The sequence below is a fragment of the Bos taurus genome, chromosome 2 (assembly GCF_002263795.3).
Source record: "Bos taurus isolate L1 Dominette 01449 registration number 42190680 breed Hereford chromosome 2, ARS-UCD2.0, whole genome shotgun sequence".
Taxonomy (NCBI): Eukaryota; Metazoa; Chordata; class Mammalia; order Artiodactyla; family Bovidae; genus Bos; species Bos taurus.
Window position 1 is genome coordinate 89,057,612 of NC_037329.1, and position 27,392 is coordinate 89,085,003.

Here is a 27,392-nt window from a genome sequence, read left to right on the forward strand (position 1 = left end):
GGGAAGCCTGGCGTGCTGCAGTCCATGGGTTGCAAAGAGTCAGATACGTCTGGGCGACTGAACAACAACAACAGAACTATGAAGTAGGCCCTGGAAGTGAAGGACTAAAAAATGTCCCTGATCAGTGTCCCTGACCTAATGTCTCATGGCATTTCCATTCTAGTGCAGTTGTCAGAAGACCTTGTCTGTAAATATTTTAGGCTTTGTGGGCCATACATAACTACTCAACTTTGCTGTTGTAGTGTTAAAGCAGCCATAGATAATACATAAACGAATGAGAGTGAGTCTTCCAGTTTTATTTATGGATACTGAAATTTGAATTTCATGTAATTTTCATGTGTCATGAAATATTCTTGAATATTTCAAAAACCATTAAATATGTAAAAACCACTCATAGAGTGTGGGCTACCCATGGGTCAGAATTTGCCTACTTCTGTTCAAATGGGAGAAACAGACACTAGAAGCAGAGAACTCTCATTAAAAAAAAATGGGACATTTTTAAAAAGGGAATTTTAAAGGGCTCAGTGGAAATGTTTGAGAGGAAGGGAAAGAGTGGGGGATTGGCTCAGAGTGATGGACATACTGGCAATATGGGAACAGAAGCTCAAGCGACAGTGGACAACTTGAAGGTTTGGAATTACTGGGAGGATTAAGGTAGACAGGGATGTGAACCATGATGAGAACAGTCCTATTAGTTCTATTAGTTCCAAGTTAAAGCCAAAATCCAGATATTTAGCAGTATTGCATGGCCTCAGTAGTTATTGAGGTCACCCTCTGGCTGCTCCCAATTCTATGGTAAACAGAGTGAATGGGCAGGTCTTACAAGGAACCCAAGCATTAGGAAAGCCTTTGGGTGACTGTTCCCTCCACCAGCTCTCCCAGAAGTAAAGGACAATCCTAGCTCTGATGCATAGGAGCTTGAGGAGAAGGGAGATAGGAAGAGCCTGAGTCACAGACCTGATCAGACTCAAGACTACCCTCCTCTCTGGCTCTTCCTGGAATGGGAAAGATAGGGACTTGGCATGTTTGAGAAGTAAATAACTTTATGTTCATCCTTCAGGAAAAGATTCCCAAACCATAAGCAACCCTCTTCCTCCAAGCCAGGACAAAGTATTGGAAAGAGAATGAGGGGTCTGGTTGCTCCTTTATTCACAAAACCTGAGTGAATTGCATTGTTTTTCTTTTAAAAATTTCTGGTGCAGAGGGCATGTGCGTGTGTACTAAGTCACTTCGGTTGCGTCCGACTCTGCAACGCCATGGACTGTAGCCTGCCAGGCTCCTCTGTCCATGGGATTCTCCAGGCAGGAATACTGAAGTGGGTTGCCATGCTGTCCTCCAGGAGATCTTCCTGATCCAGGGACCTAAACTGCATCTCTAAAGTCTCTTGCATTGGCAGGTGGGTTCTTTACCACTAGCATCACCACACTTCTATCAAAATAACGCTAAGGGTAGAATTCCTGAGTAGCCAAGATAATAGCAGCAATTGCAGCATAAATCTGAACTCATTGTCCATAAAACTGAAAACAAAATAGATAACAAAACTGCACAAAACCCATGTTATCTGCATAACTAAAAGAGAATGCCCAAACTTCAGATTTTCTCAAAGTAGAAAAATAAACACCAAATCTCAGCAAGCTGTGTCCCATTCTCCTGCTGCAAACTTACACAGAAGTAAGGGACGGTACAGAGAAAATGCATAGAAGAGAAGACTACTGGTGGTTGTATGATTGGTCTAAGATAACCACAAAAGGGAAAAAGTCCACTTTTGTGCTAAGATACTGGGAAGGAACCGTGGTAAATCAAAACACTTGCATATGTTTTTAAAAAGTAAAGATGGACGTACTTCAAGGGAACAGTGTGTAAAACCCTTGCTTCTGGAATAGAAGGTAAAAAAGGAATGGAGAGGCCCCTTTTGGAATCTGGTGAAGAAGAAAAGAAGCAAAAGGAAATTTTAGGGTCAGGTAAGAAAAAAAGAGATCCAAAGCTGTGAAAATATGCAATCATTAGCCCATACATCCATGGACTTCCCTGGTGGCTCAGACGGTAGAGTTCACCTGCCATGCAGGAGCTGGTTTTGATCCCTGGGTTGGGAAGATCCTCTGGAGAGGGAATGGCAACCCACTCCAATATTCTTGCCTGGAGAATTCCATAGACAGAGGAGCCTGGCAGGCTACAGTCCATGGAGTCTCAAAGAGTAGGACACGACTGAGCAACTAACACTTTCACTTTAGCCCATATCACTCATACACACGTGCATAGATGCAAATACACATAAGAACCATCCAGTAAGAAAAACCTTTCAAAAATCTTTGAAATGAATAGATGAAAACAGTAAATATACACGAAACTGTTACAAGAAGAAAACAGAAAACAAGACAACTTCAACTAATAAAAAGTGCTCCCCCCCCAAAAAAAAAAACTACCCCAAAGCAGAAAAAAAAAAAAAAAAAAACTACAACAGAAACTCCAAAGAGAATTAAATATCCACCTTGAAATGATCTCTGGTGACCTCAGCCTGCAATGGCTTGGAGTGGGACTTGGGTTCCCAGCCAGAGATTGAGGCTGGGTCACAGTGGTGAGAGCACCAAATCTTAGCCGCTAGACCAGTGGTCAGTGACAAGGGCCCTGGTCCTTCAGCTTTGGAGAAAAGAATTCCCACAAAGATGGAAAGTAGTGAAACAAGTACAGTATTTATTTGGAGGCAGAGTATACACTATGTGTGGGTAGACACACAGGTGAACTCAGAGAGTTGCTGAGTCATACCCTCATGGCATTTTAAGTTACTTTTATGGGGCATTTCTTCCGGGGTTTCTATTGGCTAATCATTTTTATTTGCCTTGTTCACAGTCCATGTTTAGCATATCTCAGGATTCTCCCATGTGTGTGCACACATCTCTTAGCCAAGATGAATTCTACTGCAAAGGCCTATGGGTAGAGCATCCCTTGACATCACTTTTCTTTGGCTTCCAAGGGGCCTTTCTGTTCACCTGTGGTCAGTGAGGTCTCCTGTCTTTGAGAATGAGAAATATGTGTTTTGTGAGTTTAAAAAGTTATGTGTTGTCCTTTAACTGAGAAAAGTATTTCATATTTGCTTTAAGGGTGAATGTAGCAAAGTTTTCTATAGCCAACTGTTATGATAAATATTTAGCTACTTATGGCTCCTGCCTTGGCTGAGAAAATTTTGATTTGATGACCCTATTTGTTTGAGTTTATTTACATTCATTGTCTACATTTTTACTTTGGGAGAAATCTGCAATCCACTGTATTTACCTTTTCCCTCTCAAATTCTACAGTGCTTTAGTCAGCCAGTTTGAAACCAGTGCTTTTTATATTTATTTCTATAACTAATTGTATCTTAAGAGGTCCTAACTTTGTATAATGGTTGATTTGATAATAGCTGAGAGTTTTAGGCACAAACTACTTCCTTTCATTCTGTTAGAGAAACTGTTTACAGAGATGGGAAAGTTTTGGTTCTTGTTTAATGTCCCTGACCTTAGTTTTTACTAAATTAAGGCATCAAAATATTTTAAATGTAGAGATGGCCTTTTAAGGAAGCAAGTGTTTTAAATAAAATGATAGTTAATAGTCCTACTTTTGTATGAATTTGAAAGCTTACAAAACTCTTTTGCTTTCATACTCATCTATGTCTACGACATCAGGCCTTTCATCTTTTCTTCCTGCTTCAGAGGAAGAGGCAACCCTTCAGCCCATGGCGTAGCATCCATGGAAGTCTGCTTCATCACAACCCACTTCTTTCCTGTGTCATCTGTTCTCTCTTTTACTGACCTTTCCTCCAGCCTGTACAAAGAACACAAACCTTCCCTCTACCCTGGGTACCCTGGAGCTATTGTCACTTCTCTTTTCATCCTCAAAGAATCGTTTCCTCTCTCATCTCTGCATCTCTGTGCTGCATCCTTACTGTTAACCTCCGAGGCTGTTTGCACTCACATCTCCAGTTGCAAAAGACAAAGTGGCTGTGTCCTCTTTGAAATGAGCTCCTCCACGAGGCCTATGTCTCCTCCTCCTCCCCCTCACTGCCTTTCTTGTTGCCCTTTCATCTTTCCTCCCTGTGTTGATGCTCACCAGGGTTCTATCTTCTACCCTCCTTGTGCTTACACATACTCTCCCTCCTTAACTGACTCCAACGATTTCTATAACTGTTAAGTGCTGACTCCCAAATCCAGACGTCTCTTCTAGGCTCCATGTTTTATACCTGTGTGTCTGCTGGACATTTCTACTTGGATAGTTAACCCAAAAGGACTTGAAAACAGCAGAATTCGTTGTTTTCCACAACTGCTATTCCTTTGAATTTGCAGTGAGGAGCAGAAGGGAGAAGGAGTATAGATAAGGAAGTGTGGGGACAGAGACCTCTTGAGATCCAGGGAAATGTCTGCGTGGAGAGAACACTGGAGATGTGGGCTTCAGGGCCCCCACGTTGTTGGACAGTACATGTGAATATAAGTCTGCTGGTAAAGTAGTGACCACAACAGCTGACTTTGCAAACCTTCCCCAAACCTCTAGTTTGTATGGTTTGGATCTGTCCATGGGATTCTCCAGGTAAGGATACTGGAGTGGGTTGCCTTTTCCTTCTCCAGAGGATATTCCCAACCCAGGGATCAAACCTACGTCTCTTACATGTCCTGCGTTGGCAGGCAGGTTCTTTACTAGTGCCACCTGGGAAACCTCAAGTGTTAGTTGCTCAGTCATGTCTGACTCTTTGTGACCCCATGAACTGTAGCCTGCCAGGCTCCTCTGTCCATGGAGTTCTCCAGGCAAGAATACTGGAGTGAGTGGTCATTCCCTTCTCCAGGGGATCTTCCCAACCCAGAAACTGAATCCAGGTCTCCTGCACTGCAGGCAGATCCTTTACTGTCTGAGCCACTAGGGAAGCCTTTATCATTGGAAGTCTTGAATAAAGAAATGCTTGAACCTTTTTGGAGTTTCCTGTGGAGGCACAGTATAGAGGTTGGGAAGGAGACATTGCCCTCAACCCCTCCCTCTCTCTCAATATAGTCCAGCATGTGGATTAGAGAGGTGTAGGTGAAAGAGGTGCAGTGACAGCTACTGCTAGAGGCTATGCAGCTGGACAAATGGTAGCCCAACATAACCCCTGAGTAGTTTGTCCTTTCTCAGGGAAGCCTCCTTCCACGTATACACATACCCAGATCAGAAAGAAGAATGCTTGGTATTCCTATTCCATATTCCCTGTCCTTCCCTGGGTTTCCCTGGTGGTTCAGACAGTAAAGAATCCTCCTGCAATGCAGGATACCTAGGTTCAATCCCTGGGTTGGGAAGATAGCCTTGAGAAGGGGGAACAGCTACCCACTCCAATAATCTGGCCTGGAGATTTCCATGGACAGAGGAGCCTAGTGGGCCACCATGCATGGGGTTGCAAATACTCAGACATAACTGAGCGACTTTCACTCACTCACTCTGTTCTTACCTAAACCAAAGAAATAGTTTAAAATAACCTCCAGCCTCTACTTATGGAAATGTATAGGAATGGATAATCTTCCCATTGTACCCATTTACCTCTACCTCTAGCATAATGCCAAAAGGGACTCCCCAAAAATGTGTACTGAAGAAAAAGGAGACTGGCAAGCAGGTGGCCTGGTGAAATTCACATGATGGACATCATCCCTCGAAACTTTAGTGGCAGATGACAAGTCAGTTCTGCTCTTTCAGAAAAAGGCTTAGGCCAGACTGCCTGGGTTTAAATTCCAGCTGCACTACTGACTAAATTTTACAGAAGTTACTTATATATTCTGTGCCTCAGTTTCCTCAACCATAAAAAGGAAATAATAATAACTACACATGGGATCATTATGAGAATTTAAAAGGCATATAAAGGGCTTGACATAGGGCTTAGGAAATGGTACTGCTGCTGCTGCTAAGTTGCTTCAGTCGTGTCTGACTCTGTGCGACCCCAGAGACGGCAGCCCACCAGGCTTCCCCGTCCCTGGGATTCTCCAGGCAGGAACACTGGAATGGGTTGCCATCTTCTCCTCCAATGCATGAAAGTGAAAAGTGAAAGTGAAGTCACTCAGTTGTTCCCGACTCTTAGCAACCCCATGGACTGCAGCCTACCAGGCTCCTCTGTCCATGGATTTTCCAGACAAGAGTACTGGAGTGGGGTGCCATTGCCTTCTCCGAGGAAATGGTAAGCACTTGATAAATGTTATCTGCTGCTGTTGTAATTATTACCCATCCCTCACCTGGCACAGCAGGAAGTCTTTTCATTAATGAGGATAGAAATAATGATTGTAGTAAGGTAGTATCAAATATTGAAACAAAGTTTTGTCATGCTTTCAGCTGCCCAGTTCAAAATGCCCTTCCTAAGTCTAGATGGGAGGCAGAGATGGCCTATCACTAAAAGCCTGACATTGCCAGATACAGGTTGCATGTTCAGGACTCCCTTGCAGGTAGCGTTTGTAGCCTGAGATCCAAGCTGGACCAATCAGGTACACTCAACCCAGGCCTAGCAACAGGAGCTACTGAAGCCAAGTGGCAGGTATAGGGAGCACTGCAATACAGTGTGCCCACTTTGAAGCAATGGTCCCAACAGCAGCGTGCAAGGCCACAGCTGGCCATGCAGGATCAGCAGCATCCTCACAGGCTGACTGTGGGTGAGTCTTATCTGCTGCCAAGAGCCCTTGTTCCTGTCTGTTTTCCAAGCTTGTAGCTGTATCCTCTCTAGAAATGCTTTAAATAACCCAGTGTCCTTTACTGCTTCTATCAGCTTAGGTTAATTTTTCAACCTGCCAGACTGATAAAGATTATCAGATCAGATAGCTTAATAAAATGCACATACATTATTTCTACCTTTATTGGCTTATTGATTTGCAGTGTGCTCCTGTTCAGGGACTGTTTTTCTTGGATGATTTTTGTTTTGGTAATGCTGAGATGTTTAAGAGGATTGTTCATTGTTGTTGTTTGGTAGGAAGCTTTCCTCTTCTCCCTTTCCCTTTGTCTTCTTTTTTGGTGTGTGTGGGGTGGAGGGCAGGGGAGGGTTTCAGTACAATCAAATTCTAATGGACTGGAATCTACTCTTAGGAAGAGAAAAATCAGACAATTAATGAGTATGAAAATTGAAATAGAGGGATAGGAGCAAAATCAGTGCCCTCTGCATAAGAGTATCACAACACAACTGTGAGCTTATTTAACTGGTTTATTTTATGGATAGGAACTTGCAACAAAGAACCCAAAGGTAATGTGTGTTCAAGATACAACTAACTGTATCTTCACACTCCTAGTCCAGGGCTTATGGTTCTATCTACTTGTCTCCATCCAAGAGGCAAATGACCTAAAAGCAAGGTAAAAGTAAAAGTGTTAGTTGCTCAGTCATATCCAACTCTTTGCGACCCTATGGACTATACTGTCCATGAAATTCTCCATTTCCTTCTCCAGAGGATCTTCCCAACCAAGGGAGCAAACCCGGATCTCCCACATTGCAGGCAGATTTTTTACTATCTGAGCCACCAGGGAAGCCCCTAAAACAAGCTGAGATCAGGTTAAATTCAGCCTTTTCCATTATACTTTTTGACTTTATGGTTGTGTATGATAAGAATTTGGGCTTCCCAGGTGGTGCTAGTGATAAAGAACCTGCCTGCAAATGCAGGAGACAAGAGATGTGGATTTGATCCCTGGGTCAGGAAGATCCCCTGGAGGAGGGCATGGCAACCGACTCCAGTATTCCTGCCTGGAGATCTATAAGACAAAGGAGCTTGGCAGGCTACAGTCCATAGGGTCACAAAGAGTTGGACACAACTGAAGTGATTTAGCATGCAAACACATAAGAAGTTACATTTTCAAGAGCTTTTTATAGTTTACAAAGTGTTTGGTTCATTATGTTCTCTGAACTGTGAAATAAGGTACATACAACATTCAGAAAACTAAGATCATGGCATCTGGTCCCATTACTTCATGGGAAATACATGGGGAAACAGTGGAAACAGTGTCAGACTTTATTTTTTGGGCTCCAAAATCACTGCAGATGGTGATTGCAGCCATGAAATTAAAAGACACTTACTCCTTGGAAGGAAAGTTATGACCAACCTAGATAGCATATTCAAAAGCAGAGACATTACTTTGCCAACAAAGGTCCGTCTAGTCAAGGCTATGGTTTTTCCAGTGGTCATGTATGGACGTGAAAGTTGGACTGTGAAGAAAACTGAGCGCCGAAGAATTGATGCTTTTGAACTGTGGTGTTGGAGAAGACTCTTGAGAGTCCCTTGGCCTGCAAGGAGATCCAACCAGTCCATTCTAAAGGAGATCAGTCCTGGGTGTTCTTTGGTAGGAATGATGCTAAAGCTGAAACTCCAGTACTTTGGCCACCTCATGCAAAGAGTTGACTCATTGGAAAAGACTCTGATGCTGGGACGGATTGGGGGCAGGAGGAGAAGGGGACGACAGAGAATGAGATGGCTGGATAGCATCACCGACTCAATGGACATGATTTTGAGTGAACTCCGGGAGTTGGTGATGAACAGGGAGGCCTGGAGTGCTGCAATTCATGGGGTCGCAAAGAGTTGGACACAACTGAGCAACTGAACTGAACTGAACTGAACATATATTAAGCTTTTAATGTGTCAAGCATTTTGGACTCTTTTGTTGACTATGAGGGCTACTCCATTTCTTCTAAGGTATTCTTGCCCACAGTAGTAGATATAATGGTCATCTGAATTAAACTCACCCATTTTAGTCCATTTTAGTTCACTTATTCATAAAATGTCAATGTTAATTCTTGCCATGTTCTGACTGACCACTTCCAGTTTACCGTGATTCATGGACCTAACACTGCAGGTTCCTATGCAATATTGTTCTTTCCAGAACTGGGCATTACTTCCATCGCCAGTCACATCCACAACTGCGTGTTGTTTTTGCTTTGGCTCTGTCTCTTCATTCTTTCTGGAGTTATTTCTCCACTCTTCTCCAGTAGCATACTGGGTAACTTCTGACCTGGGGAGTTCATCTTTCAGTGTCCTATCTTTTTGCTTTTTCATACTGTTCATGGGGTTCTCAAGGTAAGAATACTGAAGTGGTTTGCCATGGCCTTCTCCAGTAGACCACGTTTTATCAGAACTCTCCACCATGACCCATCTATCTTGGGTGGCCCTACATGACATGGCTCATAGTTTCACTGAGTTAGACAAAACTGTGATCTATATGATCAGTTTGGTTACTTTTCTGTGATTGTGGTTTTCATTCTGTCTGCCCTCTGATGGATAAGGATAAGGAGCTTGTGGAAGCTTCCTGATGGGAGGGATTGGCTGTGAGGGAATCTGGGCCTTATTCTGATGGGTGGGACCATGGGCAGGGGATTCTGGCTTTTGTTCTGATGGGGGAGAGGGGAGGACAGAGAATGATCTCTGTTCCTTTCCAAGGCAAACCATTCAATATCATGGTAATCCAAGTCTATGCTCCAACCACTAATGCTGAAGAAGCTGAAGTTGAATGATTCTGTGATGACCTACAAAAACTTCTAAAACACCAAAAGAAGATGTCCTTTTAATCATAGGGGACTGCAATGCAAAAGTAGGAAGTCAAGAAACACCTGGAGTAACAGGCAAATTTGGCCTTGGAGTACAAAATGAAGCAGGGTAAAGGCTAACAGAATTTTGCCATGAGAATGCACTGGTAATAACAAGCACCCTATTCCAACAACACAAGAGAAGACTCTACACAAGGACATCACCAGATGGTCAATTCCGAAACCAGACTGATTATATTCTTTGCAACCAAAGATGGAGAAGCTCTATACAGTCAGCAAAAACAAGACCAGAAGCTGACTGTGGCTCAGTTCATGAACTCCTTATTGCCAAATTCAGAATTAAATTGAAGAAAGAAGGGAAAACCACTAGACCATTCAGGTGTGACCTAAATCAAATCCCTTATGATTATATAGTGCAAGTGACAAATCAATTCAAGGGATTAGATCTGATACAGTGCCTGAAGAACTATGGATGGAGGTTCGTGACACTGTACAGAAGATGGTGATCAAAATCATCCTCAAGAAATAGAAATGCAAAAAGGCAAAATAGTTGTCTGAGGAGGTCTTACAAATAGTTGAGAAAAGAAGAGAAGTGAAAGGCAAAGGAGAAAAGGAAAGATATACCCATCTGAATGCAGAGTTCCAAAGAATAGCAAGGAGAGATAAGAAAGCCTTCCTCAGTGATCAATGCAAAGAAATAGAAGAAAACAATAGGATGGGAAAGACTAGAGATCTCTTCAAGAAAATTAGAGATACCAAAGGAACATTTCATGCAAAGTTGGGCACAATAAAGGACAGAAACAGTATGGGCCTTACAGAAGCAGAAGATACTAAGAAGATGTGACAAGAACACACAGAAGAACTATACAAAAGACATATTAATGACCCAGATAATCATAATGGTGTGATCACTCACCTAGAGCCAGACATCCTGGAGCATGAAGTCAAGTGGGCCTTAGGAAGCATCACATGAACAAAGCTAGTGATGGAATTCCAGCTGAGCTATTTCAAGTCCTAAAAGATGATGCTGTGAAAGTGCTGCACTCAGTATGCCAGCAAATTTGGAAAACTCAGCAGTGGCCACTGGACTGGAAAAGGTCAGTTTTCATTCCAATCCCAAAGAAAGGCAGTGCCAAAGAATGCTCAACCTACAGCACAATTGCATTCATCTCACAGGCTAGCAAAGTAATGCTCACAATTCTCCAAGCCAGGCTTCAACAGTACTTCATCCGAGAACTTCCTGATGTTCAATCAAGCTGGATTTAGAAAAGGCAGAGGAACCAGAGATCAAAATGCCAATATCTGTTGGATCATCAAAAAAGCAAGAGAGTTCCAGAAAAACATCTTATTTCTGCTTTATTGACCACACCAAAGCCTTTGACTGTGTGGATCACAACAGACTATGGAAAATTCTTAAAGAGATGGGAATACCAGACCACCTTACCTGCCTCCTGAGAAATGTGTGTGCAGGTCAAGAAGCAACAGTTAGAACCAGACATGGAACAACAGACTGGTTCCAGACTGGGAAAGGAGTACGTCAAGGCTGTATATTGTCACCCTCCTTATTTAACTTATATGCAAAGTACATCATGCTAAATGCCAGAATATGAAGCACAAGCTGGAATCTAGATTGCGTGGAGAAGTGTCAATAACCTCAGATATGCAAATGACACCACCCTTACAGCAGAAAGTGAAGTGGAACTAAAGAGCCTCTTGATGAAAATGAAAGAGGAAAGGGAAAAAGCTGGCTTAGTTCAAAAAACTAAGATCATGCATCCAGTCGCATTACTTCATGGCAAATAGGTGAGGAAACAATGGAAACAGAGACTTTATTTTCTTGGCCTCCAAAATCACTGCAGATAGTGACTGCAGCCATGAAATCAAAAGACGCTTGCTCCTTGAAAGAAAAGCTATGACCAACCTAGACAGCATTTTAAAAGCAGAGACATTACTTTACCAACAAAGGTCCATCTAGACAAAGCTATGGTTTTTCCAGTAGCCATGTATGGTTGTGGGAGTAGGATTGAAGAACTGATGCTTTTGAACTGTGGAGAAGACTCTTGAGCATCCTTTGGACTGCAAGGAGATCAAACCAGTCGATCCTAAAGGAAATCAGTCCTGATTATTCATTGGAAGGACTGATGCTGAAGCTTCAATTCTTTGGCCACCTAATGAGAAGATCTGACTCATTTAGACCCTAATGCTGGGAAAGATTGAAGGCAGGAGAGAAGAGAAGAGAGGATGAGATGGTTGGATGGTGTGAATTTGAGCAAGTTCTGGGAGTTGGTGATGGACAAGGAAGCCTGGCATGCTGTAGTCCATTGAGTCACAAAGAGTCGGACATGACTGAGGGACTGAATTGAACTGACTTGAATGTGTCAAGCTGAGTACACAAGACATAGTGCTAGTTAAACTCTAGATATGCAGAGATTTCTATAATCAATTTCATTTTAAACCACTATTATTTGAGTTTTTACTATAGTATACACTGTAATTTTAGCAGGTGGCCAATCAGTAAATACTTTTCTGCTTACAAAAGACTCAGCTAGATATCTTTGGAGACTGATCTTGAAATATACTAAAGATCTAATTCAAAACCATTGTTTGCATCATTTATCTAGATTCTATAAAGTAAAATGAAAAGTTGTGAGTCTCAAATGTTTCCAAATGAACAAAATATTGACATGGCTATAAGGTTGACTATATCACTGTATAATTAACTAGTAAAACCTAGATTTAACCAACTATTTTCATTTCCAAACTAATACAATACAAAGAGAAAGTTTTATTCTCTGTAGTTTTTCCAGATTATGAAAGTCACTTGTGAAAGGAAACTAAGCTAATTAACCTGGAACATAAAGTTTATAATACATATTTCTGTGTCGTTGTGAGTAACGGAAAATGCCATTCTTGTATATTTAGCTAAAACAAACCATTAGTATAAGAACTAAGTTTTAACGAGATCCAGCATTTCAAATTTCTTTGCCGCATTCCCCTCGAAAAGTTAAAAGAAAAAATGGAGAGGGCTTTTAAGTGGAAACCAAATAACCCTGCTGGCGTCATACTGCAAAGATGCAGAAGAACTGGTAAAATGTGGGCAGGCAGTTTTACAGTAGCGTCAGAAACAACGAAAACTTTCCAACAGGCTTCAGGTGGCTGCCAAGCCTTTTAAACATCTGATTGGAAAAACCTAGTTTTGTCAAAGGGGAGTTTCCTTTTTCTTAAACGCATTAGGAGACAGCGAACAGTACCAGCTCAAAGTCTAAGGAAGCCCTTTGCACTCAGGCTGGGTGGGCCCTGGCTTGCCTGGCCACGACCCCTTCCGTCGCTCACGGCGAGGTCCCACCCCTTTCACGTCCCACTTCCTGGTAACCAAGTTGCTTTGCGCCTCCTTCTCAGGACCTGATTGGCTGGTGCGGGGAACGCTAACGGTTACAGAGTTTAAACCCAAGCTCTGGCCGCGAACGCCGGGCTCCCGGAGCTGGGTGCTGGTTCCCCCGACCCTGAAAAAGCGGTAAGTCAGTGACCTATGACATTTGGTGTGGGTCCCCTCGTCTGGCGGTATCCATGCCTTTCCCGAGCCGAACCACTGTGCGCTGCCGTCCGAGGTCTCTGGTCAGCCTAGCCGCCCACGGCCCCGCCCACTCCGGTCTCCGGATCCGCGACTTCAGCTTGGTCTCCGAGGGGCTTCTTGGGAATGGCGCTGGGTCGTATCTGAGTCGCTGCCTCTTGTCCTGGGAGTTTGAGCGCTCTGTTCTGTGAGGAGGCGAGCCGCCAGGCCAGTTCTTGGCAGGAAGGGATTTCTGTCTTTTTGACTACTGCTTTTAGAACAATATCTGGTTCACTGTGAGCTCTCAGTAAATAGGCTGAAAGACTGTTAAGAGACTGCTTACCCGGGATCTCGGAGGACCCTCTCCTTTGGAGCGCTCGTTTAGAAGGGAGGCTGACTGAAGGCGAAGGGGTAGTAGAAGACTGGGAAGAGCTTAGAACTTGAACTGGGTAGGGTCTTGACATACAGGTAGGATTTCGCTAGGCAGTATGGACTGTGATTTTTCTACATGAGGAATTCAACTCATGAGAATTGGGTGTGGAACCGAGTAGCTCTGCTTTAAAGATAGCCGAGATGCTAGCCAGAGTAGTAATACATAGGTAATGTTGGTGAGAGCTTTGTGCTATGTCCAGTACTAGGCACTGTATACGCATTGGCTCATTAAGTGCTTACAGTGAGATGCCCTTATTTATATTTTTTAAATAATTGTCTAAGTCTGGAAATTGAGACTTGGAGATGCTAGAATCACATAGCAATGAAATATTAGAACTGGGGCACTAAATGTCGGAACTGGAAACCGTCTAACCACTATTTTATAATACAGTCGGTGATCCATCTTGGTTCTGAATCTGCTCATTCAACCAACTGAATCAGTGAAGAAAAAATTGGGGAAAATTCCAGAAAGTTCCTAAAAGCAAAGTTTGATTTTGCCAATTGCTGATCAACTATTTCAGTTCAGTTCAGTCGTTCAGTGGTGTCCGATTCTTTGTGACCCCATGGAGTGCAGCACACCAGGCTTCACTATCCATTACCAATTCCCAGAGCTTGCTCAAACTCATGTCTGTCTAGTCGGTGATGCCATCCAACCATCTCATCCTCTGTTGTCCCCTTCTCCTCCTGCCCTCAATCTTTCCCAGCATCAGGGTCTTTTCCAAGGAGTCAGTTCTTTGCATCAGGAGGCCAAAGTATTGAATCTTCAGCTTCAGCATCAGTCCTTCCAATGAATATTAAGGACTGATTTCCTTTAGGATTGACTGGTTTGATCGCCTTGCAGTCCAAGGGACTTCTCCAACACCACAGTTCAGAAGCATTAATTCTTTGGCACTCAGCTTTCTTTAATAGTCCAATTCTCACATCCATACATGACTACTGGAAAAACCATAGCTTTGACTGGACGGACCTTTGTCAGCAAAGTAATGTCTCTGCTTTTTAATATGCTATCTAGGTTGGTCATAGCTTTTCTTCCAAGGAGCAAGCGTCTTTTAATTTCATGGCTGCAGTCACCACCTGCAGTGATTTTGGAGCCCCAAAATAGTTTGTCACTGTTTCCATTGTTTCCCCATCTATTTGCCATAAAGTGATGCGACTGGATGCATGATCTTAGTTTTTTAAATGTTGAGTTTTAAACTAACTTTTTCACTCACCTCTTTCACTTTTGTCAAGAGGCTCTTTAGTTCTTCACTTTCTGCCATAAGAAGGGTGTTATCTGCATAGTTGAGGTTATTGCTATTTCTCCTGACAGTCTTGATTCCATCTTGTGTTTCATCCAGCCCAGCATTTCTCATGATGTACTCTGCATATAAGTTAAATAAGCAGGGTGACAATATACAGCCTTGACGTACTCCTTTCCCAGTCTGGAACCAGTCTGTTGTTCCATGTCTGGTTCTAACTGTTGCTTCTTGACCTGCACACACATTTCTCAGGAGGCAGGTAAGGTGGTCTGGTATTCCCATCTCTTTAAGAATTTTCCATAGTCTGTTGTGATCCACACAATCAAAGGCTTTGGTGTGGTCAATAAAGCAGAAATAAGATGTTTTTCTGGAACTCTCTTGCTTTTTTGATGATCCAACAGATATTGGCATTTTGATCTCTGGTTCCTCTGCCTTTTCTAAATCCAGCTTGATTGAACATCAGGAAGTTCTCGGATGAAGTACTGTTGAAGCCTGGCTTGGAGAATTGTGAGCATTACTTTGCTAGCCTGTGAGATGAATGCAATTGTGCTGTAGGTTGAGCATTCTTTGGCATTGCCTTTCTTTGGGATTGGAATGAAAACTGACCTTTTCCAGTCCAGTGGCCACTGCTGAGTTTTCCAAATTTGCTGGCATACTGAGTGCAGCACTTTCACAGCATCATCTTTTAGGATTTGAAATAGCTCAGCTGGAATTCCATCACTTTGACTAGCTTTGTTCATAGTGACACTTCCTAAGGCCCACTTAACTTCACATTCCAGGATGTCTGGCTCTAGGTGAGTGATCACACCATCGTGATTATCTGGGTCATAAAGATCTTTTTTTGTATAATTCTTCTGTGTACTTTTGTCACCTCTTCTTAGTATCGTCTGCTTCCGTTAGGCCCATACCATTTTTGTCCTTTATTGTGCCCAACTTTGCATGAAATGTTCCCTTGGTATCTCTAATTTTCTTGAAGAGACCCCTGGGCTTTCCCATTCTATTGTTTTCCTCTATTTATTTGCTTTGGTCACTGAGGAAGGCTTTCTTATCTCTCCTTGCTTTTCTTTGGAACTCTGCATTCAGATGGGTATATCTTTCCTTTTCTCCTTTGCCTTTCACTTCTCTTCTTTTCTCGGCTATTTGTAAGACCTCCTCAGACAACCATTTTGCCTTTTTCATTTCTTTTTCTTGGGGATGGTCTCAATCACTGCCTCCTGTACAATATCAACGAACCTCTGTCCATAGTTCTTCACGCATTCTGTCTGTCAGATCTAATCCCTTAAATTGATTTGTCACTTCCACTGTATAATCGTAAGGGATTTGATTTAAGTCATACCTGAATGGTCTAGTGGTTTTCCCTTCTTTCTTCAATTTAATTCTGAATTTGCCAATAAGGAGTTCATGAACTGAGCCACATTCAGCTCCCAGTCTTGTTTTTGCTGACACTATAGAGCTTCTTCATCTTTGGCTGCAAATATAATCAGTCTGATTTCAGTGTTGACCATCTGGTGATGTCCATGTGTTGAGTCTTCTCTTGTGTTGTTGGAAGAGGGTGTTTGCTATGACCAGTGCATTCTCTTGGTAAAACTCTATTAGCCTTTGCCCTGCTTCATTCTGTACTCCAAGGCCAAATTTGCCTATTACTCCAGGTATCTCTTGACTTTCTACTTGCATTCTAGTCCCCTATAATGAAGAGGACATCTCTTTTGGGAGTTAGTTCTAGAAGATCTTGAAGGTCATCACAGAATCGTTCAACTTCAGCTTCTTCAGCATTACTGGTTGGTGCATAGACTTGGATTACGGTGATTTTTAATGGTTTGCCTTGGAAATGAACAGAGATCATTCTGTCATTTTTGAGATTGCATCCAAGGACTGCATTTCATACTGTTTTGTTGACTATGAAGGTATGAGGGCTACTCCATTTCTTCTAAGGGATTCTTGCCCACAGTGGTAGATATAATGGTCATCTGAGTTAAATTCACCCATTCCAGTCCATTTTAGTTCACTGACTCCTAAAATGTCAGCGTTCACTCCTGCCATCTCCTGTTTGACCACTTCCAATTTGCCTTGATTCTTGGACCTAACATTCCAGGTTTCTATGCAATATTGCTCTTTACAGCATTGGGCTTTACTTCCATCTCCAGTCACATCCACAACTGGGTGTTGTTTTTGCTTTGGTTCTGTCTCTTCATTCTTTCTGGTATTATTTCTCCACTGATCTCCAGTAGCATATTGGGCACCTACCGACCTGGGGAATTCATCTTTCAGTGTCCTGTTTTTTTGCCTTTTTATACTGTTCATGGGGTTCTCAAGGCAAGAATACTGAAGTGGTTTGCCATTGCTTTCTCCAGTGGACCACGTTTTATCAGATCTCTCCACCATGACCCGTCCATCTTGGGTGGCACTACATGGCACGGCTCACAGTTTCATTGAGTTAGACAAGACTGTGGTCCATGTGATCAGATTGTTTAGTTTTCTGTGATTATGGTTTTCATTCTGTCTGCCCTCTGATGAAGAAGGATGAAAGGCTTATGGCAGCTTTCTGATGGGAGTGACTGACTGATGGGGAAACTAGGTCTTGTTCTAATGTTGTGGGGCCATGCTCAGTAAATCTTTAATCCAATTTTCAATTGAGGGACTGGGCTGTGTTCCCTACCTCTTATTTGACCTGAGGCCAAACTATGGTGGAGGTAATGAAGATAATGGTGACCTCCTTCAAAAGGTCCCATGCAGTCACTGCTGTACTCAGTGCCCCCGACCCTGCAGCAGGCCACCATTGACCTACACCTCTGCTGGAGACTCCTGGACACTCATGGGCAAGTCTGGGTCAGTCTCCTGTGGGGTCACTGCCCCTTTCTCCTGGGTCCTGGTATGCACAGGGTTGTTTGTGCTCTCCAAGAGTCTGTTTCCCCAGTCCTATGTAAGTTCTGGTGGCTCTATGGTGGGGTTAATGGTGACCTCCTCCAAGAGGGCTTATGCCATACCCAGGTTGGCTGCACCCAGAGCCCCTGCCCCAGCAGCAGTCCACTGCTGACCCGTACCTCTGCAGGAGACACTCAAACACAGTTCTGTCTCAGTCTCTGTGGGGTCTCTGGGTCCTGGTGTACACAAGGTTTGAGCCCTCTGGCGGGTATGGGGTTTGATTCTAAATGCAATTTCACCCCTCCTACCATCTTGCTGGGGCTTCTCTTTTGCCCTTGGATGTGGAGCGGTGCTGGAGCGGCAGCTGCACTGGTGCTGGAGTGACTTTGAGGAGATACTCCACGTCCAAGGGCAAAGGAGCAACTATTTACATAGCATTTACTACTATTTACAGTGTATTAGGTATTATAAGTAATATAAAGATAATATAAACTATACAGAAGGATTAATGTAGGTCATATGTAAATATTATGCCATTTTATATAAGGAACTTGAGCATTATGGATTTTGGTATCTGTGGGGTCCTGGAACAAGTACCCTGCAGGTACCAAGGAATGACTGTACCTCAGTCTCCGTATGGTAAGTCTCCCTAGAATGGGTACTTTAGTACAGAAGACCTGAAGCTGAAGAATACCAGACATATACTAGTAGCAGTTAGATATTGGTGGCCACTGTGGCTTGAGAAGAATGGACAAGGGGGAGAAAAAGAGGAGTTTAAATTATAGAAATGGGAAGAAGAGTAGATGGTGGGGAGTTTTAGATTCTATAGATTAATAAACTGTAGTGAGGGCAGGAGTAGAAGTAGGGTTGGAAAGAAGCTATTGAAATAATTCAGGTGAGACATGTTAGTGCCTGAGTCTAGGTTGATAGCAGTGGAGATACTTAAAAGTAGTCAGAGTCTAAATGAATTATGAAGGTAGATTGGGATGTGGGGGGTTTTTGACCAAAGCAACTGGAAGGACAGAGTTGAAATGGGGAAGGCTCTGAGTGGAGCAGACTTGGGCAGGCCAAGTTTGATATGCTGTTTTAGTTATCCAAGTGGAGTTGTAGAGTAGATAATGATATGAATCCAGGGAAGTTTAGGAAAGAGTTCCAGACAGAGGACATACATTTTGAAGTTCTTGACATCTAGGTGGTATTTTAAACCATGACTATGAATTCACTGGAAGAGTGAGGGTAGGTAAAGAAATCCAAGAAGAGAACCTATTATAGCTTCAGTTCAGTTCAGTTCAGTCGCTCAGTTGTGTCCCACTCTTTGCGACCCCATGAATCGCAGCACGCCAGGCCTCCCTGTCCGTCACCAACTCCTGGACTTCACTGAGGCTCACGTCCATCAAGTCAGTGATGCCATCCAGCCATCTCATCCTCTGTCGTCGCCTTCTCCTCCTGCCCCCAATCCCTCCCAGCATCAGAGTCTTTTCCAATGAGTCAACTCTTCGCATGAGGTGGCCAAAGTACTGGAGTTTCAGCTTCAGCATTATCCCTTCCAAAGAAATCCCAGGGCTGATCTCCTTCAGAATGGACTGGTTGGATCTCCTTGCAGTCCAAGGGACTCTCAAGAGTCTTCTCCAACACCACGGTTCAAAAGCATCAATTCTTCGGTGCTCAGCTTTCTTCACAGTCCAACTCACATCCACACATGACCACAGGAAAAACCATAGCCTTGACTAGACGGACCTTTGTTGGCAAAGTAATGTCTCTGCTTTTGAATATGCTATCTAGGTTGGTCATAACTTTTCTTCCAAGGAGTAAACGTCTTTTAATTTCATGGCTGCAGTCACCATCTGCAGTGATTTTGGCCCCCAAAAAAGTAAAGTCTGACACTGTTTCCACTGTTTCTCCATCTATTTCCCATGAAGTGATGGGACCAGATGCCATAATTTTCTTTTTCTGAATGTTGAGCTTTAAGCCAACTTTTTCACTCTCCACTTTCACTTTCATCAAGAGGCTTTTTAGTTCCTCTTCACTTTCTGCCGTGAGGGTGGTGTCATCTGCATGTCTGAGGTTATTGGTATTTCTCCCGGCAATCTTGATTCCAGCTTGTGTTTCTTCCAGCCCAGCATTTCTCATTATGTACTCTGCATATAAGTTAAATAAGCAGGGTGACAATATACAGCCTTGATGTACTCCTTTTCCTATTAGGAACCAGTCTGTTGTTCCACGTCCAGTTCTAACTGTTGCTTCCTGACCTGCATACAGATTTCTCAAGAGGCAGGTCAAGTGGTCTGGTATTCCCATCTCTTTCAGAATTTTCCACAGTTTATTGTGATCCACACAGTCAAAGGCTTTGGCATAGTCAATAAAGCAGAAATAGATGTTTTTCTGGAACTCTCTTGCTTTTTCCATGATCCAGCGGATGTTGGCAATTTGATCTCTGGTTCCTCTGCCTTTTGTAAAACCAGCTTGAACATCAGGAAGTTCACAGTTCATGTATTGCTGTAGCCTGGCTTGGAGAATTTTGAGCATTACTTTACTGGCCTGTAAGATGAGTGCAATTGTGCGGTAGTTTGAGCATTCTTTGGCATTGCCTTTCTTTGGGATTGGAATGAAAACTGACCTTTTCCAGTCCTGTGGCCACTGCTGAGTTTTCCAAATTTGCTGACATATTGAGTGCAGCACTTTCACAGCATCATCTTTCAGGATTTGAAAGAGCTCAACTGGAATTCCATCAAGAGACTAAGAAGAAGCAGCTAGTTAGCTAGAGGGAAAAAAATAACAGGAGTTTGTGGTGTTCTGGTAGCCAACAAGATATCATTTTTGAGGAGGAAGGATAAATTAACCACATTTAATGCTGCTGTTAAATTAGGTGAGGATTGAGAACTGACCATTAGGTTAGCAGTATGAAGGTCATGAGAAACCTTGACAAATGTTATTTTGTTGGAATAGAGTAAAAGCCTGAATGAAGTAGAGTTACAAGAAGATTGGAAACTGACTATAGATACTTTTTTTTTTTTTTTAAAGGAGTTTTGTTGTAAAGGCTGCAGAAAATGGAATGCATATCTGAGGATGAAGTGGGAACAGTCCCCATAGGTTTAGGTATATCTCTTCTGTTCATAACTCCAAGTTTACACTTCTTATTTTGCATCACAGTGTAGTCTGTGCCCACGTTCTATAACTCTGCATTCCTATGCAACCTGATCCTGTTTTCTGTATCCAGTGCTTATCTTAGCTCCTGGCAGGCAGACATAATGATATAGGTTTGAGTGAAAAAAAAAAGTCATTTACCTTTTTAGGATTCTACTTTTAAACCATTTTTGATTACATTCATACTTTCAGATTTTATATGAAGGGTTCTGCAAACACTTATGCATGGCAACCCACTCCAGTACTCTTGCCTGGAAAATCCAATACTTGCCTGGACGGAGGAGTGTAGTAGGCTACAGTCCATGGGGTCACAAAGAGTCGGACACAACTGAGCGACTTCACTTTCACTTTCACTTTATGTACAAAGCATATTATTTAAGTCATAATTTACTTCTTAGAGTGTATTTATCAGTTGCTCTTTTTCCCTTTATTATTTAATACTATAATTTTCTGCTTTCTTTCTTTTTTTACTTCAGTGATGGAGTACCCAGCAATGGAAACCAGTTCACTTTTTACCTCAGGAATTAAGAAACATGTGAAAGACAGAAGAATTTCAAAGACTACTAAGTTAAATGTTTCTCTTGCTTCAAAAATAAAAACAAAAATAATAAGTAAGTGTCATTTGTCTTAAAGTATGCTCATATTTTTAATTTTTTCTGGAGAATTGATATAGTATTTGGTACTTTATCAAATATAGAAAATGACTTTTGTATTAAATGATACCTTCTCTATTCAATCCTTCCTGTCTCTTTCAACTCCTTTTATTTGGGGGTGCTTATGATGGTTTACTATCAGTCATGACAGCTGAATTTTCAGCAGTGAGGCTGGGGGATGGGTGGCCCAAGGCAGTTACCTCCTACACTGCAAAGAAAATACCAAAGTGACATTTCTGAAAAAGAACTTGAGAAAAGTGATGGATTGTCCTGATATGTTGTAGCATTTGGATGCTGGGTAATCTAGGGGTGGCTGGACTATATAGTGTGCTATAGTGGGTGATTTTATATAACCAAAGCTCATCATGAGGGCACTGAGCACTTTGGAGATGGGGTTTCATGGATTCTGGAGCTAAGATGTTGGAAGGCAAAAAAAGAAGGTGAGGAAGGTTCCCCCAGATAAATTTGCATTACTTCAGAAAATTATCTCAATGATTCATCTTCATTTTAGCCTAATTGGGGGAGGATTCCTGCTGCTGTAGCACATGTAGGAGGTAATTGTGCCTTGTGAAATAGCCAAGCCTCCTGAGTATCTTTAACTCATAGTTTTGATCCTTCCAAGGTCTCTAGGACCATCCTTTGTATCAACCCACTTTCTGTACTGGCAGTTTCCTGTTCTCTTTGACAGGACCACTGCACACCCACTGTTATGAAGGAATACACTGAGTTTGAGGAATGTAACAGCAAAATGTTATTATCCTTTAGCTTCTACAAGTCCTGAACTGGTTCTAGTCTTATCGCCCTTTGATATGTCAAAGGTGGCTGTCATTAGTGAGATATGTTATTGAATGAAAGTGAAAGTGAAGTTGCTCAGTCATGTCCTAACGGTAGCCTACCAGGCTCCGCCGTCCATGGGATTTTCCAGGCAAGAATACTGGAGTGGGGTGCCATTTCCTTCTCCAGGGGACCTTCCCAACCCAGGGATCAAACCCTGGTCTCCTGCATTGCAGACAGATGCTTTACTGTGTGAGAATAGTGGCATGTAAATCAAAATTGTGAAAATATAATTATGCTTTAGGTGTACTAAGGGAACACTATGTGTAAGGTGAGCTTTACTAAGGAATTCACAATTAAATTTCTTTGCTAAAAACAGGAAAGCATTCTAAATTAAATTATATTTACATAGTGCTTGTAAAGAGAAGGGATCAAGTACAGGTTGCAATAGATGCATAGAAATAAGAGGGTATTTGGGGTGGAGCTAGAAGGTCCCACAGGATTTAGATAATCTGTCCAACATTACAGTAAGTATGCTCCCTTTCACTAGAGGTTTTGAAAAATGGACTTTGGGAGCGTTAGTGTGTTCAGTTCTGGAGCCATAGAAACTGACTCTAAAATTTTCACAGATAGGCCTAATTTCACAGATCCCCTAATTTCTCTGGGACATCTTTAGTTACAGCTTCTCTGTCCTACCTCCTCGTCAAAGACAGGAAGGAAGGTAGAGGAACAAGTAACAAGATTTAGTTTTTGTGACTGATCTAATTATCTGGAATGCTGGAATACTGTGTCTGTGGGCTTCCCTGGTAACTCAGCTGGTAAAGAATCCACCTGCAATGCAGGAGACCCCGGTTCAATTCCTGGGTTGGGAAGTTCCCCTGGAGATGGGATAGACTACCCACTCCAGGATTCTTGGGCTTCCCTGGTGGCTCAGTCAGTAAAGGATCTGTCTGCAATGCGGGAGACCTGGGTTCGATATATGGGTTGGGAAGATTCCCTACAGAAGGGCATAGCCACCTACTCCAGTATTCTTTCCTGGAGAATCCTCATGGACAGAGGAGCCTGGTGAGCTACAGTCCATGGGGTCAAAAAGAGTCGGACACAACTGCACAGCTAAGCACAGCACACACAGCACTGTGTCTGTACTAGAGTCCTCTTACTCCTGACTCTATTCACAAACATTCTGCATTTCTCTCAACTTTTATTCATCTTGTATCTAGCTTTTATTTCTTCAGTTCCAAACTCTGGGTACATTTATTTTCAAAACTGCATCTGTGTTGTCATTCTCTGTACCTTCAGCTAAAATTTACAAAGTGAAATCAGTTTTGTTCAAAATAGTTTCATTAAGAAATATGAAAATGCATTAAGATGTTCAGTATTAACTCTTACAATTTTTTTTTTTACAGACAATTCTTCTATTTTCAAAATTTCTTTAAAGCATAACAACAGGGCATTAGCTTTGGCTCTTAGTAGAGAGAGAGAGAATTCTCGCAGAATTACAACTGAAAAGATGCTGTTGCAAAAAGAAGTGGATAAACTGAATTTTGAGAACACGTTTCTTCGTCTAAAGCTAAATAATTTGGTATGGAAACTATATTGTGTTTGAATTCTGAAACTGTATTATTATAGAAGCTCCAAAAATGTGTTTTTAATCTGTAATTAGTGTAAAAAAATTATTGAAAGATTGTGCTATGTTAATGGACAAATTGTTAATGGGTAATGAAATAGGTGTCTTGAATCTACATTCTGAATGTGTACTTGCTGCTCTGCAAACTAGTGTAATACCTTGATCAACATTTGATTGCTTATCATAAGCAAAACTTGATACATTAATATATTTTAAGAAGATTGGATCAATGCAATATATAAAGTAATTATCCTTCAGTTAAAAATAAGTAAATTTTTAAAAATTAAAAAAAGGAAAAAGAAAAATATTGGCATGTTTTCTCCAGTGAATTGAAAGGAGGGAAGTTCTCTTGAGTGTGTTCCCTCAATGGCAACTTTCCACTGGCTACAAGCCAAGTATCAGTAGAATGAAGATTGTAGTCATTGTTTTTTCTTCCGAATTCCAACTCTGTCCACAGATAGGGCAGTAAGAGCCAGTGCTCAACTAGGTTACAACTGTAACTTAACTCCATAGTGAGTAGAAATTAATGGAAAATGGAAAGATGACTTACTATGCTTATTGGAGTTGAAATTCCTATGACTGACAGCCTGTGGTCACTTGCCACATGATATATTATGAGAAGATTGAAAAATGTAAGAAGGGACTTCCCTGGTGGTCCATTGGTTAAGACGCCACACTTCCAATGCAGGGGGTGTGAGTTCGATCCCTGGTCAGAAAATTAAGATCCCACATTCCATGTGGTATGGCCAAAAAAAAGGAAAATTTATAGTTGATAGCTCAAAAGCATTCAAAATATATGTGTGTGTCTGTATGTATGTGTCTGTGTCTATTTGAACTATACAGTGTAACACCTTTTTAGCTCAATGTGATCTCAGTATTTTTTAAGTCTTTTCAACTGATGGTATTCATAAAAATAAAGTAAACTCAAAATTTTAAGTAATTAAAAAAGTCTTTCCTTATTTCAGAATAAGAAGCTTATAGAAATAGAAGCACTCATGAACAATAACTTGATAACTGCAATTGAAATGAGTGCTCTTTCTGAGGTAAGTAGAATTTATGCTAAATAGTGTAATATTTTTTAACATTACTGAAGATAATTGAGATTAGTTACATAGCATCAAGGTAGGTTCGTATCTTAAACTTTGTACAAAGGAATGGAGATAATGCTAATTTTAATTGGCTAACAGCAGACTGTTATTTTATATAATTGGTTATTAAAATTCTTGTGTAAAAATTAACTATTGATTAAAAGTAACACAAGACTAGACAGCTCAGTGGAACACAGGATTAAACAAACTCAAAAACATAAAAGATATTAGTAGAAAAGTAGTATTTATAATTAGAGAAGAACTGGTATTATTTTAGAAGATAGACACAATTGAAAAACTCTTAGGGAAAAAAGTAGAGGTAGATCCTAGAGCCCCATGTCGTTCAAGGATTAACTGAATATGTAGAAATATTGTGTATGCATGGGTATACACGTGTATATTTATTCATAGGCATAGAATAAAGTTTGGGAGGTTATATACCAAAATATTAGTAGTGATTATCTTTGTATGGCATGATTAAGGATGAACTGTGTTCAATGTTCAGAGAAGGCAATGGCACCCCATTCCAGTACTCTTGCCTGGAAAATCCCATGGGCGGAGGAGCCTGGTAGGCTGCAGTCCATGGGGTCTCGAAGAGTCGGACATGACTGAGCGACTTCACTTTCATTTTTCACTTTCATGCATTGGAGAAGGAAATGGCAACCCACTCCAGTGTTCTTGCCTGGAGAATCCCAGGGATGGGGGGCCTGGTGGGCTGCCGTCTGTGGGGTTGCACAGAGTTGGACACGACTGAAGTGACTTAGCAGCAGCAGCAGCAGCAGTGTTTAATGTTATCATCTTATTATTCTTGTTAAACTATTGAAGGCTGAACACAAGAATTGTTCCATTACTATTAATATCCTTGTATAATTTGGTACTTTAATGACAAACATGTTTTATGAGATTAGAAATTTCATTCATTTTCATTTTCTTTGTTCTTTTCAAAAATAGTTCCATCAGAGTCCCTTTCTACTGCCAAGTAGCAAGAAGAAACGGGTTAGTAAACAGTGCAAATTGACACGTCTTCCATTTGCAAGGTAATTGTTTCACAACTTGTTTAAATATTGACTTGCACACTTCTGCCTGAATTGGACTTTGAGTAGTTTTTATTTGGTCTGCTTCCTTGAAACAGAAAAACATTTAAAAATAAATAATGACATACTCATCAATATTGTACCAGTGAAAGACATTGAAGATATCATCTAATAGAATTCAGTTTTAAACTTTGAAATAATGTTCAGCTTTCCCATAGTTTCTGGAGAAGACAGTGGCACAGGTACACCTTGAGTTACATGGGTTTGAATTCAGTGTTTGAGAGTACTTAGATTTTCATGTAACAGTCATTGTCTATATGTGTCATACGATGTTCAGGTTGCCTGTTAAGGCAGAAATGAGATGGTCTGTGGTATCTTGCTACAGTAGGTTGTATTTGGTCATCTATGGAACCCTGCTATTCTTCAGTTTCTTCTTTTCCTCCAGGTCACCACTGGCCTCATGTTTTTTGTTGGATATATCTGATAACTATTTCTACCTTTACTATCTTGCATACTACTCAGACTTTAACTATCATTACTATTCACCTGATCAAAATTCCCATTTCTTGAATAATTTGATTATAATCTTAGTATCCTTGCCTGGAGAATTCCATGGACAGAGGAGCCTAGAGGGGCTACAGTCCATGGGATCACAGAGTTGGATACGACTGAGTGACAAACACTTTCACTTTTCACTATCTTAGTAAATACCCTATTTCAAACTTATCACTTTTAAAGACAGTTATTGAGGTCCAGAGAGTTTAAATGACTCAGTGAGTTAATAGCATTGATCAGAATGGTCTTGTCTCTTTTAAACAGTGCTCTTCTGTTACATAAATTACAGGTTTAATGTATTTATTCAAGTGTACAAGTAAATGCACCTATGTATTGAAGTGGTATCTGTACCATAGTAAAAAAAAAAAAATGCTTATATCGTATCATTTTCTATTCATTCCAGTTTGTGCCATTGTTCTCTCTGTTTTGTACTGGTGCCACACTGCACCTGTACATTTTAATTAATTTAGTTTTTAAATGGTTTTTATTGTCTTGTAGGTACACAGTTCTTTTTCAAGAAAATCTTGACTGTTATTATACTTGCATTATTTCACATAAATTTATGAATTAAGTGTTAACTTTCCCTCCAGAAAATTTTTATTTTTTTTTAAGTAAGCTTTAGTTTGAAGTAAAATATATATTTTTAAAAAGTGCAAAAATCTTCAGAGAATGGTGAATGTTCACAGTGAATACTATGGTATAACCAATACTCAGACCAAGAAACAGAATATTGCCAATATCTCAGATATCCCTGTGCCCCTTGCCAATCACTACTCACTACCCACCCAAGGATATATATTATACTGACTTTTTACATTGTAGATAATTAATTTTGCCTAGCTTTGAATTTCATATAATGAAATCATACAGGATGTATGATTTTTGTCTCCGACTTCTTTAGCTCAGCATTGTGTTTGTGAGATTCATCCATATTGTCCTATATAG

General features: G+C 41.3%; 1 protein-coding gene across 3 annotated transcripts in view; it reads left to right on the forward strand.

Moving 5' to 3' along the window:
- The first annotated feature begins 12,917 nt into the window (after positions 1-12,917).
- Positions 12,918-27,392, forward strand: part of SGO2 (shugoshin 2) — a 28,799-nt gene continuing 14,324 nt past the window's right edge. For 2 of the 3 annotated variants that reach the window (XM_024975586.2, XM_024975588.2), the window contains exons 1-5: positions 12,918-13,004; positions 21,193-21,327; positions 23,550-23,725; positions 24,736-24,813; positions 25,810-25,895. In XM_024975586.2, the coding sequence (XP_024831354.1) occupies positions 21,195-21,327; positions 23,550-23,725; positions 24,736-24,813; positions 25,810-25,895 (473 nt within the window). In that variant the 5' untranslated portion in view covers positions 12,918-13,004; positions 21,193-21,194. The remainder of the gene's footprint in view (positions 13,005-21,192; positions 21,328-23,549; positions 23,726-24,735; positions 24,814-25,809; positions 25,896-27,392) is intronic. The other variant, NM_001191290.3, reaches the window with a different exon arrangement.